Raw genomic sequence first — 14,704 nt, forward strand, 5'->3', positions numbered from 1 at the left:
GGGATTCCTCACCTTATAGAGGGCTATTGCTATCCCTCTGACTCAGATAGAGCTTCTGCGGCAGGGTAGATCAGTGGTAGATTCCTAGTCTATCCAAGTGTGTGCATAACGAACAAGGAGTGAAAAGACATTGCTAAATATTTACGCCCTGGGAACATATCATTTTTTCCTGCATTACTGAATATACCACCGGCTGTTTTGGCTAGGGTGCTCTATGCGTGTCTGTGTGTGTGTAGGGAAGGGGTGTCTTTGTGAAGTTATAAGCTGAACTACTCAACAGTTATCACCTATTATATCTTGTTTTTATGCAAATCCCAAATTGAGGATGGAGTTGGGGGAAGGGGGGATTTCAGTTGTCACCCTCTGGAACAAGATAGATCCTCTGCATTGATCATCCACTAGGAACCAGGGAGCAGAGAAGTGGGTGGAAGTAAGTGTCCCTGAGAGAAGGCCTGTACTAGTCTGCGTGGGCAGAGACTAGAGGGCTCAAACAATGGACATTTATTTTCTTCTCGCTCTGGAGGCTAGGAGTTGGAGTTCAAGGTATAGCAAGGTTGGTGTATGGGAAGCCTCTCTCCTTAGGTATAGATGGCTGCTTTCTTTGTGTCTTCACGTGGTCCCTCTGTACACTTCTATGTCCTAATCACTTCTTCTTTTTTTTTTTTTTTTTGGTGAGACAGAGTCTCGCTTTGTTGCCCAGGCTAGAGTGCAGTGGTGCAATCTTGGCTCACTGCAAGCTCCGCCTCCTGGGTTCAGGAGATTCTCCTGCCTCAGCCTCCTGAGTAGCTGGGACTACAGGCACCTGCCACTACGCCCGGCTAATTTTTGTATTTTTAGTAGAGACGGGGATTTCACCGTGTTAGCCAGGATGGTCTTGATCTCCTGACCGCGTGATCTACCCGCCTCGGCCTCCCAAGTGCTGGGATTACAGACATCAGCCACTGCACCTGGCCCAATCACTTCTTTTTATAAGGATTCCAGTTATATTAGATTAGGGCCCACTCAGATGACCTCATTTTACCTTAATTGCCTCTTTAAATGCCCTATTCCAAATACATTCTGAGGTTCTGGGGTTTAGAACTCAGTGTGTGAACTTAAGGGGATGGGGACACAATTCAGCCCCTAACAAGGACTGACCCCTGGTTTTGTGTTTAAACACATGGTTACTATTAGTATGGACTAGAGATGAGACTATCCCCATCTTTTCTTCACTAGGGACATGGGCATCACTCACATTGCAGACGGTGTGGGTGATTAGAGGGCACAATGGGATTCCCCGAGCAAAGCCTGATGGCACAGCCTCACTGAGGCTCCCACTCTGAGACCAGGCTGGCCTCGTCATCGGTGCCCTGCAGTCTGTGTGCCTTCTGGAAAGCAATGAAATCTTTCTTCCCTACCCACGTGGCCTGCGACAGCTCACTAATAACTGAGCTTGCTTTGCTTTACACACCTGGCTTTTGCTGATGACATCATCGCCTCTGAGATCATCCGGGAGGGAATGGCCTCCCTGCTCTGGGTTGATCTGAGCCTCAGTAGAGATGTTTTTACAATGACCGCTTTGCCCAGAGACATTCTACAGAGATCCTTGTTTATCTCTAGGCACTCGTCTACCTTGTACTTCAGTCCACCTCAGGGATTGTCTGACTCCTTCCTAGGTGCATTCCGGCTTTACCTCCAGAGTTTGGGAGGAGAAACTGCTTTATTCAAAGGGCCTGGATCTGACAGTCATAGGGCAGAAGACGAGACCATTAGGACTGTGGCTGTCAGCTTTTTAATTCTGGATTAAAAAAAAATCTTTTACAATGATTTACGAGATGATTCTCCTAAGTAGTATGAGTTACCCTGGGGCAGGGCTTCTGACTTCAACACTGTAGGCAATTTGGGCTGGATAATTCTTCGATGTGAGGGCTGGCCTGTGTATTGTGGGCACAGCAGCGTCTCTGGTCTCTATGCACTAGATACCAGCAGCACCCCCGAGAAGTGCTCGTATATTGCCAATGTCCCCTGGAGGAGTGACAAAGTCACCCACAGGGAAGAAGCTCTGTGCTAGTACACTATAAAAATATGTTCAATCTAACTTTTTTCAACTATAATTTCAAAGCAAATGATCTGTTCTGTCAATTTTGATTCAAAAGATGGAAACAAACCTCCAGGATGGTTTGGATGTTACATCCAACTGCAATCCACACATTCATTTCTCAGTTTAATCTCTCTCTTCCTTTAGCCATCCCTTTGCTGTACAGGTGCTTTTAAAGCCTGTGATGGCCTATAGTAGGAAGATTATGAGTATTATTTTCTTTTCTCTCTTCATTTCACCTTTCCTTCCTCTACCAATTCCTCAGATCACAACAGATTTTCTAACCTGGTGGTAATTTTGTAATTCTTGCTTTGAGGTTTTGAGTTCATTGTATTTTCATGAGTCCTGAGCATTGACTTAGACTTTTTCTGCTTTTTTTTATAGACCTCGCTAATGTCAAGTTGACTTGAAAACATGATTTATTCACTGTATTTCAGAGTCCTGCTCAAAGGTAAGTGCAGATTATAAAACAGTATGTTCAGGCCAGGCGCGGTGGCTCATGCCTGTAATCCCAGCACTTTGGGAGGCCGAGGTGGGTGGATCACCTGAGGTCAGGAGTTCAAGAGCAGCCTGGCCAACATGGAGAAACTCTGTCTCTACTAACAATACAGAAATTAGCTGGGCGCAGTGGCGTGCACCTGTAATCCCAGCTACTTGGGAGGCTGAGGCAGGAGAATCGCTTGAACCTTGGAGTCCGAGGTTGCAGTGAGCCGAAATCACACCACTGCACTCCAGCCTGGGTGACAGAGCGAGACTCTGTCTAAAAAAAAAAAAAAAAAAAAAAAAAGCAAAAAACTCAGTATGTTCAGTGTGATCCCATTTTTACCTACACTGCCCACTGCCCCCAACAAATCCACACGTGTAGAGAAACACTCAGGAGGATAAGTTCCACACTCGAATCCTTACCCTACATGGAGCTCTTAGTGAACCTGTTTCTTCTTTTTGTTCCTTTATCGCTTTCTAATTTTTCCTACAATAAGCATCTATTGCTTGTGGAATTGAAAAAGAAAAAAATTGCTTGAAAAAGTTATTCTCAAGTTCCCTGTGAAATCAGTGCAAGATTCAGCACGCACCCCCTGGTGGTGTTAATGGTAACAAGAGTTGTATTGGAAATGACACTTATTTTTGGAAGACACAGGGACAACTGAGTCACCCATAGTATTTTAGGGAAAAGAATGAAACAAGAAACCTCAAATGAACAGGTGAAGATTTACTAGGCAGATTTCTGTCTTGTACTGAACGTTTTTTGGGTCAAGATTATATGCATGTGCATGAGCTCAGATGGAACTGTCCTGACCTGCGGAGGGCCGAATTTAGCAGTGAGCTCAGGCTCAGGTCACTTAGAGTCATCCAGCAGAAAATGGCTGGTGTATCTTGGGGCTTTGTATGCCGAAGAGCTGTCCGGTAAGCACACAGCATTCCTAGAGCACGCTGGGCTTGCCTGTCTTCCAGTGATTCAACTCACAGACAGGCTTGTGCTTAGTCACAACATGTCAGTCGTTGAAAGTATATTCTCACTGGTGAGTGTCCTTTTAGAAACCAAACTCAGCTTTCTTCAGGGAAACAATTTGTGCTGATGGGTACACCTCTTTCTCTTCATCCTGTGCACAGGAAGACGCTGCTATGAGGGGGTGTCTGTTCGTGTCAGCCCTGCTTGTGAGAATGGTGGAGAGGGAAGGAGGTGGATGGGTGCAGCTGTTCAACCCTGAGTGCACAGCATCATCCACAATGTGTTTACACCAAGCTTGCATGGTTTAGGAGAAAGATGACAGGCTTGGGAGACAGATGCGTGAGATTCTCAATCCGATTCCAATCATGTATTATGTATAATACCTTACATGTCTGGATAAGTTATTCAACCTCCCAGAGCCTCAGCTCCCTCATCTCTAAAATGGGCACACAGCAGACTTCCTGTTAGATTTCTTGTGAGCATAAAGATAAGGAACACATGTGAGGAACAGCCTGGTACACAGCAGGTGTTCGCTATTTCTTTCCCTCGGGTCAGTTTCCAGTTTCTAGGTTTGTTGCTAACAATCGGCACAGGCCAAGCGTTCACAGACGTTTCCTCTAAAGGAACAGAGAGTAAATGCTCTACGTTTTGTGGGCTAGGAGGCAAAATTAAGGATATTATGTACATTCTTACATAATAAAGAGAAAACACATTTCCACCAATTGTTACTGATTTAGGAATATAATAACACAAATAAAGCACAATTTTTTTTCTAACAATCTACTAATGAAATCTACTAATGAAAAGAAAGGAACCCTTTTCTGGGGAGATAGCATTTTACTTAACTGAGGTTCAAAGTTAGGGTTCCCTCTCATCAAAGGGATTGCCAGTGTTCGTCTGTACAAACCATTCTTAATTTGCAGGCCATGCAAGGGCAGGCCGTGAGCTGAATTATATCCACAGGCCACAGTTTGGAAATCTCTGCTATGGACTGCTCATTAATAGCACAAATCTCTGCTTGTATTCTAAGTGTAATCATTAATGGTGAGTAAATAATCTGAAATCATAAATGATGAATGAACTGTTAGAGAGCTACCATCTGCAGAGGGGGATGAAATAATTAAATAAACAGGCACTGGAAGCTGACAGGATACTTAGTCTTATTTGATCAAATAGTTTTTTGTTTTTTTTTTTTTTTTTTTGAGACAGGGTCTCTCTCTGTTGCCCAGGCTGGAGTGCAATGGTGTGATCTCAGCTCACTGCAACCTCCGCTTCTTGGGTTCAAGTGATTCTTCTGCTTCAGCCTCCTGAGTATCTGGCATTACAGGTATGCACCACCATGCCTAGCTAATTTTTGTATTTTTAGTAGAGACCGGGTTTCACCATATTGGTTTGAGGCTGGCCTCAAACTCCTCACCTCAGGTGATCTGCCTGCCTGGGCCGCCCAAAGTGCTGGGATTACAGGCGTAAGCCACCACACCCGGCCTTGATCAGATAATTCTTTAAATAGTATCTTTCTTTGTGGCTAAAATCTGGAAAACAGCAGGAAGAAATGATCAGGCCACACAAACCAACCACCTCCGATGAGAGATCAGGAGTGGATGATTATGAAAAGTTACTCAAATAGGTTATTTCTGCATCGGATCAAGTAAGAAAAGGACTTGCTTGTCTTTAGTGATGATGCAGCTAAAGGAGGGATGAAGATCTGGCACGTAAGTATCAGAGGGTCCCTTCCTTCCGCCCTTCCACCCACCTGGATGGACAGGTCAGATGGATCTAGTTATATGACCCTTAAACACTCAGATGAAAACGAGACCAAAAGACTATTATGGGGTATATTCCTCACCCAAAGGGATTCCATTTTAGCAGAATGCTAATGTAGAGTGGGAATTATCCTATGGCATAAAAGGCACCAGAGTGTGTGTTAAGGGGAAGCAACGTGACAAGACATCTTTGATAACTGAGTTGGCAAGAGAGGAATGTCCATATTTCTGAATATTTAAGAGAGAGATATGGAAAAGGGTCAAAACACACAGAGCAATGAAGGGACTAAAGTATATGAGCAAAGATCCAAGCAGGCAAGCTGGCTCTTTCCCATTTGTGTGGCAGAAAGCGGGGACCCCCACCGCCACCCATCATTTGAAATTAACTGAAAGCCTGTGGACATTTGCAGAAGCTGCCGAGCCAATGGTGCTGAAGCTACTTAGGGCAAAGATTTTAAAATTTAAGAGTGTTGAACTGGGAAAGTGCTTACAACTCCTTGTAACTAACCCCTCCTTGGAAAACTAGCTGTTTTGAGGCAGAAATATTTTACAATGTATTGTTTTAGCTGAAGGGCAATTTTTAGCCAAAGAACGTTTAGCAAATGAGCTTTGGTGGTGGGTTTAAAAATATTTCTTCTCTGAGCTGATGCTGACACATCTTTTCTCCATTTTTGTGTTAAAAGAACAGACAACAAAATGCATTTTCTCTTAGTTTAACAAGCTGGAATAAAATACACGATTTACATAAGGATAAATGTCAAGAAGAAAAACTGAAGTATACTTCCAAGCAAAATTTATTAGATATCTATTCAAGAAAAACACAATGACCTTTGCTTGTAAGAATTCAAAGTCAATTACCTGCAAGCCAGGTATGAATATTTTTTTCCTTTAAAATCAGATACAGAGAGTAGAAACAGTAATTTTTCTTAAATATGACAGGCAACAGATATTGAAGTCTTTTCTCATAAATGGCATCAAAGAGAATTATTCATTTTTCAGCAAAGCTGCATGCAGTTGACTTAATTTCAAACCTGAAGCCTTTAAAATATGAAGCTGGTTGTGAACTTGACAGAAATGAAGGTAGGCTACTCAAAGATGTTTGTTTACCTTCTTCCTAATGAAATTCCCTTGTCATCAGTCAGTAGATAGGTACATTTCATTTGGCTTCTACGATCTTTTAACTTCATAGATTTTTGCATAAATGCTATCCGACAGAATCACACTAGGGGTGCTTGTGATCTGTGAGAGAAGGAGAGGCTAGTCTGCTGAAAGTGTCGCAGGATAAAGACCAAATTAGGAAACTCCCATTTTCTCAACAACTAAATAGTCTGTACAAAAAAAGAGCAAACATATGTACAAAATTCTAGAGGCTACGTACATTGTGAAAAGATCAATCACTGTCCACGAAAGAAATGCCATAAAAAGTTTCATCTATAAGGTGCTCAAGATCCAAAGATGAATGGTTCTTATGCAAAGTCATAAGAAATACAAAGCTAGTTCTCGGAGTATGTGTAATTCAGGCACTGTGAACTATATTAAACCTTCCAGGTCCCAATATCATTTTTTAAATTTCTGCTTCAGGGCAGAAAATAAAACCTGAATGATTTAACATTGTTTCTAAAAAGTGCCTAATGTATTCCTAGGAAATATTTTACACACACCAGGAAAATCAGGCTCAACATATTCCTGTCCTCAAATGTAGCCAGGATTCTGAGTTCCATAGAAGAAAAATAATTATTATAGTAAAAATAATCGTATTAATCATAATCCTTGCCAAAACCAACTTTAATACTTGTGATGCTTCTGTACTCTATTTCTATAAAATAATGTGTGAGATTCTATTACATTGCCATAAAATGTACAACATATTGTATGGATTATATGTTCTCATACAATCTCAAATGTGTATGTGTACACACAGTGAAATCTTACCTACTAGTATTGCTTACAGATACTTTCAAGTGTCTGTTAGAATAATTCTTTGCACCTCTCACTAACACTGCTTTTACTTACATTTTTTCAGATAAATAAAACACTAAGAGCTCATTGTTCATGATGCTGATCATTACATTTTAATATAAAATAGCGATGCAACTTTACAACACAATAGTTTTCCCCTGTAGCCTAGCTCAGCCTCTCGTATTGCCATGATTATTACCGAGGGCTCTTATTCACTTATTGTTTGCACTTCTAAAAAATGCAAACAAGTTGCAGAGAAAGACTCCTATTTGAAAACTCACATTCAATCAACAAAATCACACTCATCCAAATTAACTTGCCTCCTCTTGCTTTAAAGGTTGTAATCACTGTGCATATTACAACATGTATGTGCAGGCAAACAATAGCTAAAGTACAGTTACAGTTGTCATATTGTGTAAACCAAGACACTAGGCAAACTTGTGAAAAGAATATACACTGCCAAGCTAAGAATATGAAAATGCAAACCACAGCATTTCCCAATAAACAATAATTTTCTGGTCATCTTGGGGGAGAACGTCGCCTGGGGGGAGATGTGGAAATGGAGCCACGAGGCTAGACAGCCTCCTGGAGACACTTTTTTTTTTTTTTTGCCTCAAATATTTGACCATTTTAAAATATCATGATTTTCTTTCTGATCCCACATTTTGACGTGTCAAAGCTTAGAGCAGAAAGTAGGAATCCACACTTTCACGGAGCGGGGCCAGCCTGCCATGTCGCCCCCAGGCTCACAGCAGCGGCGGTTCCTCTGCTGGTGGTTTGGTGGCAGGTGGAGATGGTGACGGCGCATTGGAAACCGTAAGGCATGACGACGGGAGGCCCGCGGGCTGTTGCAGGCGTGTTGACGCAGGTGCATGGCTGGCAGGCGGCCTCTACAGTAGGAGGGAGAGCAATTCACAGCCTCTTGACATAGTTTCCAGGGAAAGTACCAAAGAATTTGGTTCTTCTTGAGGTCCCTGAAAATAGAAGCGAGTCATGAAAGGGGGGTAACAACGATATCAGTTCATACACATGGGCTTGAATACTTCCCATTTACAAGGCCTCGCGAAGACAGCAGGCCCCGAGGGGTTCGGAAAAGAAGGCAGGCAACTCACACGAAGCCCGTAGCAAACAAAATGAGCAGTGTTAGATGGTGGCCTGACGCTCACTGCCCCTCCAGCATAAGTAATGTGCTGCCATCACGGCGGGCTAAACAGAAAAGGCCGAACCTCCCAAGCTAAAGGGAAAGTCAGCCCCGCTGAGGAGGTGGGCGGAGCAGCTCAGCCACGGAGGCTGCCACACCAGGGTGGGGGGTGAGGGATCAAGGCGAGGCTGACAGGTGACAGGGTGAGTGGAAAATCCTAAGAGCAAAGCTTCTCAGGTACCAGCAGCCCGAGCAACACAGGTGCGACATGAAGACATCATCTGTGGCAGGCTGTCGCTATCTATCTAAACCGTCTTATCATCTTATAGAAGATCACGGTCAGTGCCACATCGTTTATTTAAAAACAGCACTGCCGGAGTCCTTCATCAAGTATACAATTTTTCAACAATTTACAAATCATTAATGAAAAAAAGGATTAAGCACTGTTCGTGTGTGGGAGTTCTATCACTGGCACGATTTCTAACATGGTATGTGTTTAATCACACGCACAAATGGCTGTCATCATTATGGTCGCCTCTGGTTTCAAATAACGTAATTCCTTGGACACTTCTTGTAAAAGTTGGTGCGCTAAATTCTTCTTTAGGCAGTGCAGATGGAGTGGATGAGGGTCTCTAAAGCTTCATCTCTCTCCTATATCCTGGCTCTTACTGCCTTGGTTTGATGACTGTTTTTCTTTTTCCTTGGCTAGGCAAGCCATTTTACGTTTATCCTTCCTCCCTCCTCCTCCTCCTCCTCCTCCTCCTTGTTTTGAGACGGAGTTTTGCTCTTGTCGCCCAGGCTGGAGTGCAGTGGCATGATCTCGGCTCACTGCAACCTCTGCCTCTCGGGTTCAAGCAATTCTCCTGCCTCAGCCTCCCTAGTGGCTGGGATTACAGGCGCCCACAGCCACGCCCGGCTAATTTTTGTATTTTTAGTAGATACGGGGTTTCGCCACGTTGGCCAGGCTGGCCTCGAACTCCTGGCCTCAGGTAATCCACCCGCCTCGGCCTCCCAAAATGCTGGAATTACAGGCATGAGCCACCGCACCCGGCCTTTTTTTCTTCTTTTAATGGAAATAAAATCTGAGGCTTGTGGCCGCACCATGGCCTCAATTCTTTCATGATTTTGCCACCAATGGATGTTTAGAGTGAGCCCTCCTCTCCTCTCACCTTTCCTCTCTTCCATTCTCTGCCCCGCCGCCTGTGTTTCCTTTTCATCTCTTTCTGTGGCCCAGCGTAAAATACTTTTGTCTACAAATGTTTTCTCAGAAGACCTCTCGTCTTTTTTTTAGGATGGTAAAAATGAAGTTGCCTTTTAAGTGGGAAGAATGGAACTTCTCTCCGCTTCCATCACAAACTAAAGTTAAGGTGAGTCACTGAATGTTCGGGAACGTACGTCAGACCTAGGAAATGGGAGAGTCGTTCACTTAATCTCACTCCCTCTGAAATTAGATTCTCACTGTGGACAACTAACATTTTCCACAGCACAGAGCGTGGATAGTTCTCTTCTGGGGACCACTTTTTGTTGTTGTTCTTAGATCTCAATCTTTCCTGGTTTCTGCTATTTAAAGAAATTGTCTTCTCTCATTTGAGTTGGAAATAAAGCTCGCAGAAAATCACGCATAGCTGGAGCAGTGAATACTAAACTATGTTAAAAATGCAATAGCCTTGGGATTACATTGTGCGTATGAATGTCTGAAAGATCAAAGGCATTACGAATTTGAAGGAAGCTTGGCTATCACAGCAAACCATGCGAGTGAGCAAACTCAAGCAAATTACAGAATAGCCAAAGGTGTCTGAAGAAGAAGTGCACATACCCACAAACCAGCCATCATCACACTTTTCCATCACATCAATGACATCACTTTCTCTGAGCTCCAGCTCATCTTCATTCCTAGGAGTATAGTTATACAGAGCCTGAAACCTTAAACAGGACAAGGGAATGTGTTTAAAAACATCTTGACACCTTCATGAAATACAGAAGATAGAACAATATTCATTCTTCCTTTAACTTTCCTATTCTTAACAACATTCTATTGGATGGTACAAGCCTGATGAGCAGGTAAATAGCAATATTTAGATCTTCACAGGCATTAGAACACTCTAACAACATTTTGAAACTCACGAGGAATATCCGTGGAAATTGTAACATTCATAAACTGGATTAAAATATGTCAACATTTATAAGCCAGACCTGCATTTCAGTTGTCCAGCCATCTAATGTCTATCATTTAGACATTAAATAATAGTACAAAATATAAAATAAGTGATATGTGTATTATTTAACTGTTTAAAAACAAGAAGGAATCACAATTTTAGCTAGCCATAATCAGCAGCAAATAATGGGGGCTTGAGAATTGAATTTTCAAAGGTTCTAAATGGAGATAGACAAAATGTCTCAGATACGTCTTTTTAATCACTCTATGTGAATTATTATACAAAGGAAAATTATTTTTTTTTACCAAGAGGAATTCTTTAGACCAGTTTAATGTTATAGTTTGGATCAGTGTTTTCTGAGGATGTAGAATTGGAAAATTTGATGTAATTAGCCCGAAGTTGAGTAGATGTATTCTATGTGCAGTTATTACTGAGTCCGTTTCAAGCAGACTGTGGACATAAGTCTCTTTTTAAAATGAGTCCCAGAAAAATTGTATTTGATTTTAAAACTCTCTCTTGAAATAATTTTATATAAAAAAGAATTATTGATAGAATGCTACCACTTTCCTTTCCCGGCCTGAATTCTTTGACAGCATATACTGTTGCGAAATTGATCGATAATGAATTCAGACACTGAATTTGTGGTAAGAAAACACCATACGTTATAATAAATCATAACATGGGCTGGTGTTTTTGGAAAATGAAGGCAGAAATTACTGTAGCTGAGAAGGTCAAGAAGAATCTGATAGGCAGTTAACATGAAAACGTCTTCGTAATAGTACTAAAATATTACCAGTACTGTGAGGGGGTTTTTTAAAAATTGGGAATTTGTTTCTGCTGCTTTCTGTAACAGTCATGTCATTCTGCTAATGTGAGAAAATAATTACCACATTCTAGGGCATTTTAGATTTTTTCATGCCAACTTTAAAAAGCTGATAATCTTGACTACTGCTCTGGAACAAGAATGATTTATTTTTAATTACTTTATGAGTCAGAAAATAATATTTTGGTAGAACAAAACTATTCTATCATTTTAACTCAAATCTTATGTCATTAATAAGCAACAGTGACCCACTGGCTTCCCCCCGTTCATCCAGCATTTGGACTGGGGGAGCTGGATAGCGTTGGCTTCAGAGAATGCCTAACAAACAGCATCCACTAGAAAATATTGTTTTCCCTGGCCTGGCACCAAAGCCTGAAATTTCAACACTAGAGGCTTCTTCCCCTGTTAAAACTTCATCCTTCCAGTAGACCTTATAGCCACTTATATTCTGTTGAGTATGGGCTTCTGAGGCCTTTTCTTGAGAGAGGGGTTTGTGATTATGGGGAAGGGCAGAGAAAGGCAGCCAGCCTCCCAGAGCAGTGGCCAAAAAGACAGGCAGGTGTGGAATACACAAACGTCACCTGATTTGGACGTTTGCACGCAGCCAGCTTTGCTGGGGGTAGTCCATTTATTTTGTTGCTTGTGTAAAGAATTTGATTTGGAGGCTGCTCATGTGAAGCGGTGGTATCTTTTGTGTATCTGTGGGGAAAGTTCACGGTCCCTTTTCCAATTTCACATTTGAGAGAGATGGTGGTTCCTGTGCTGCTGTTTTGATGGATACACACAGCACTTCTCACTTTGGGAAAACTGGTTCTTTTATTGAGCTTCTCAGGCTTGAACCCTGCCCAGGCTCATCTCCACCCACTCATGGAGACCGGTTACCTAAGGCTGCAAACCTCAGCTGCTGGAAGGAATCTCAAGGTCTCAGAGCTAATGCAACAAAATTGGCACAGACTCCTGCTTCATTTTTGTCTGATGAAAGCCAGCGTGTTTGTCCAAATTTATTTACCATTCTGGTTTAATTAGACCACAGAAACAAAAACAAAACAAAAGAAAACCCACGGAGTTTTATGGAAACATAAACACACCTTTAGGAAATCCTCCTGCCTCTACTGGCTTGCACAGTCAGTGTTGCACAACGGGAAATGAAGTCGAATCCAATGTTAAAAAATGCTGTTCTGAAAGATGTGTTGGTGAGGTGAATGATGGTGGTGGGGTAAGGATGCCTCAGAGAGAAAGGTGTCTTTTAAACAGGAAATGCTGAGCCAGACTGGAAGCCCTCTCTATAACTTGCAACTTTTTCTAGAACATATTTCACTAAAACTCTGAATTGTAGTGACATAAAATTATGTTCCTACTTTGGCTCAAAACTTATTTTTAAATGAAAGCAACTAAGCAACACCCTAAAATCCCACTAATTCAGGCTATAATCAAATATAAATTTAATAAACAATGTTTTCCAATATACAAATCAGGACTTTGAAAATGTAACGTATCTTTCATTCATAAACACTTTGAAAGCTGTTTAATGTAACATATTGGTAATGCAATAAACCTAAACAGCCCTGGAATTTATTTTTTATAATGTGAGCTTGTCATCGTTTGGGTAAGTAAGAGAACAAACAAAAACTTTAGAATTACAAGTCGTATTTAGTGTTTTCCAGTTAAGCGACCTTTTTGTGTGTGTGTTTGTTGGAGACAGGGTCTTGCTCTGTTGCCCAGGCTGGAGTGCAGGACCATCATCATGGTTCACTGTGGCCTTGATCTCCCTGACTCGAGTGATCTTCCCACCTCAGCCTACTGAGCAGCTGGGACTACAGGCGCATGCCAGCACGCCTGACTAATTTTTTATTTTTGTAGAGATGGTGTTTTGCTATGTTGTCCAGGCTGGTCTTGAACTGCTGGGATTACAAGCATAGTGACTGCACCAAACCTTCAGTGATCTTTTAAACGATTATCACTGCTAACCTGTTCTTTCCAAAATACAGACTTTCCCGCAACAAGAACACCTTTCTGGCTGTACTCCGTGAGAGCCAGTCTCATCTGGAGATGCTTTTTGCTAAGTTTCCGGTCTGTGAGGAGCAAGGGAGGACTTGATGGTGATAAAGGCACCAGGTCACATGCCAGGACCTGCCGCGAGGAGGAGGCTGTTGTTAGCCTGTTCTGTTCCAGGTGAGTGTGGGCAGTGGGTCAGGATCCCTAGTGTGTGCTCAAATATGGGGGACAAGGGGTTAGGTCCATGAATGAACCTTCCCAGGGGTCTTACTCTCGACTCACAGGGTGGGCAGAGGCCAACAGGAAGTTGGTAACTCCTGAACGTCTCTCAGGGACAAAATGGGCCCAAAAAAGAAACACACAGAGAGAATCTTCAAGACAATGTGTGACACCTTCAGGCTGATTTAACTCGTGTATCAGAAAGGGGAAGGAATTTGAAAGGAAAGTTTGAAAAGGCATTTTCCTGGTGCTGTGGAAGTAATCGCGTATAACTGAGTAACAGTGAGTGTTTTAATACTGCCACTTTCGAATGACCCTTCTAAGCATGTAACTTCGGAATGAAGGAATGATCACTTTAGGTCTTTTTTACACTTAGGTCCACTTTTACAGTCTCCCAGTGGGTGTAAAAGTAAGGTTAGAACATGTTCTGTATGTCTTCGAAGCTCGTAATACTCGTTACACAGCCAGCAGAGCAGAGAGGGAGACAGAGTTTGCCATCTTAGGAATCACTGAAGCATTAGAAAGTTTTCCTAGTGTATCAGTTAAAATCTTCTCAGAGAACTATGGGTTCTTTTAAAAATTAGTTTCTGGTCACTGTCATAAAAGATGGAGAGACTACTACAATTTCTCGTAATTTAGGAGGCCTCATGTTAGTTTGATGTTTCACGTGCAAAGCCATACATCTTATATTTTGGTACAGTTGTCCATTTTGTGGGTCAAGGTTAGTCTCGAATTTAGAAGATAAGAATAATACTTACGGTTCCCCCCCACCTTGAATATTTTCATGAGTAAACACAGGACGCTGTGGCTGAAATGAAATGATTTTCAATGTAATCAATGTTTAAACTGGTACTAATTAAAAGATAATTTGGATAATGGCATGGTACTTTTCTTGACATTTAATATTTCCTGTTGTAAAAAACCAAGAGGAAGAAAAAAACCAAATAAAGGGTTTCTGCAGGATTAATAATTAAAATATTTAAAGGGAGCTTTAAATTAAAGCAAAATAACCAAGGTCAAATGTTTTGAACGTGTCTACAATCTAGTCTGCTCAAGCTTTAAGGAAAAGTCAGGGTTTGGTCCCATTGATTTTTCAAAGGCCAGGAATAAGGCAAGAACAT

General features: G+C 41.9%; 1 protein-coding gene and 1 long non-coding RNA gene across 6 annotated transcripts in view; one reads left to right on the forward strand and one right to left on the reverse strand.

Moving 5' to 3' along the window:
- Nucleotides 1–6,066: 6,066 nt before the first annotated feature.
- Nucleotides 6,067–14,704, reverse strand: part of SORBS2 (sorbin and SH3 domain containing 2) — a 377,296-nt gene continuing 368,658 nt past the window's right edge. For all 5 annotated transcript variants that reach the window (XM_030816403.1, XM_004088576.3, XM_030816402.1 and 2 more), the window contains 3 exons: nucleotides 14,342–14,391; nucleotides 10,207–10,313; nucleotides 6,067–8,223 (listed from right to left, as the gene is read on the reverse strand). In XM_030816403.1, coding sequence (XP_030672263.1) covers nucleotides 8,162–8,223; nucleotides 10,207–10,313; nucleotides 14,342–14,391 — 219 coding nt within the window. In that variant the 3' untranslated portion in view covers nucleotides 6,067–8,161. The remainder of the gene's footprint in view (nucleotides 8,224–10,206; nucleotides 10,314–14,341; nucleotides 14,392–14,704) is intronic.
- LOC105740101 lies at nucleotides 8,442–14,459 on the forward strand. Its single transcript, XR_001116127.2, has 4 exons — nucleotides 8,442–8,728; nucleotides 9,682–9,757; nucleotides 12,396–12,567; nucleotides 13,230–14,459. It is a non-coding gene; the product is annotated as an uncharacterized LOC105740101 (long non-coding RNA).

This window comes from Nomascus leucogenys, chromosome 7b (assembly GCF_006542625.1).
Source record: "Nomascus leucogenys isolate Asia chromosome 7b, Asia_NLE_v1, whole genome shotgun sequence".
Classification (NCBI taxonomy): Eukaryota; Metazoa; Chordata; class Mammalia; order Primates; family Hylobatidae; genus Nomascus; species Nomascus leucogenys.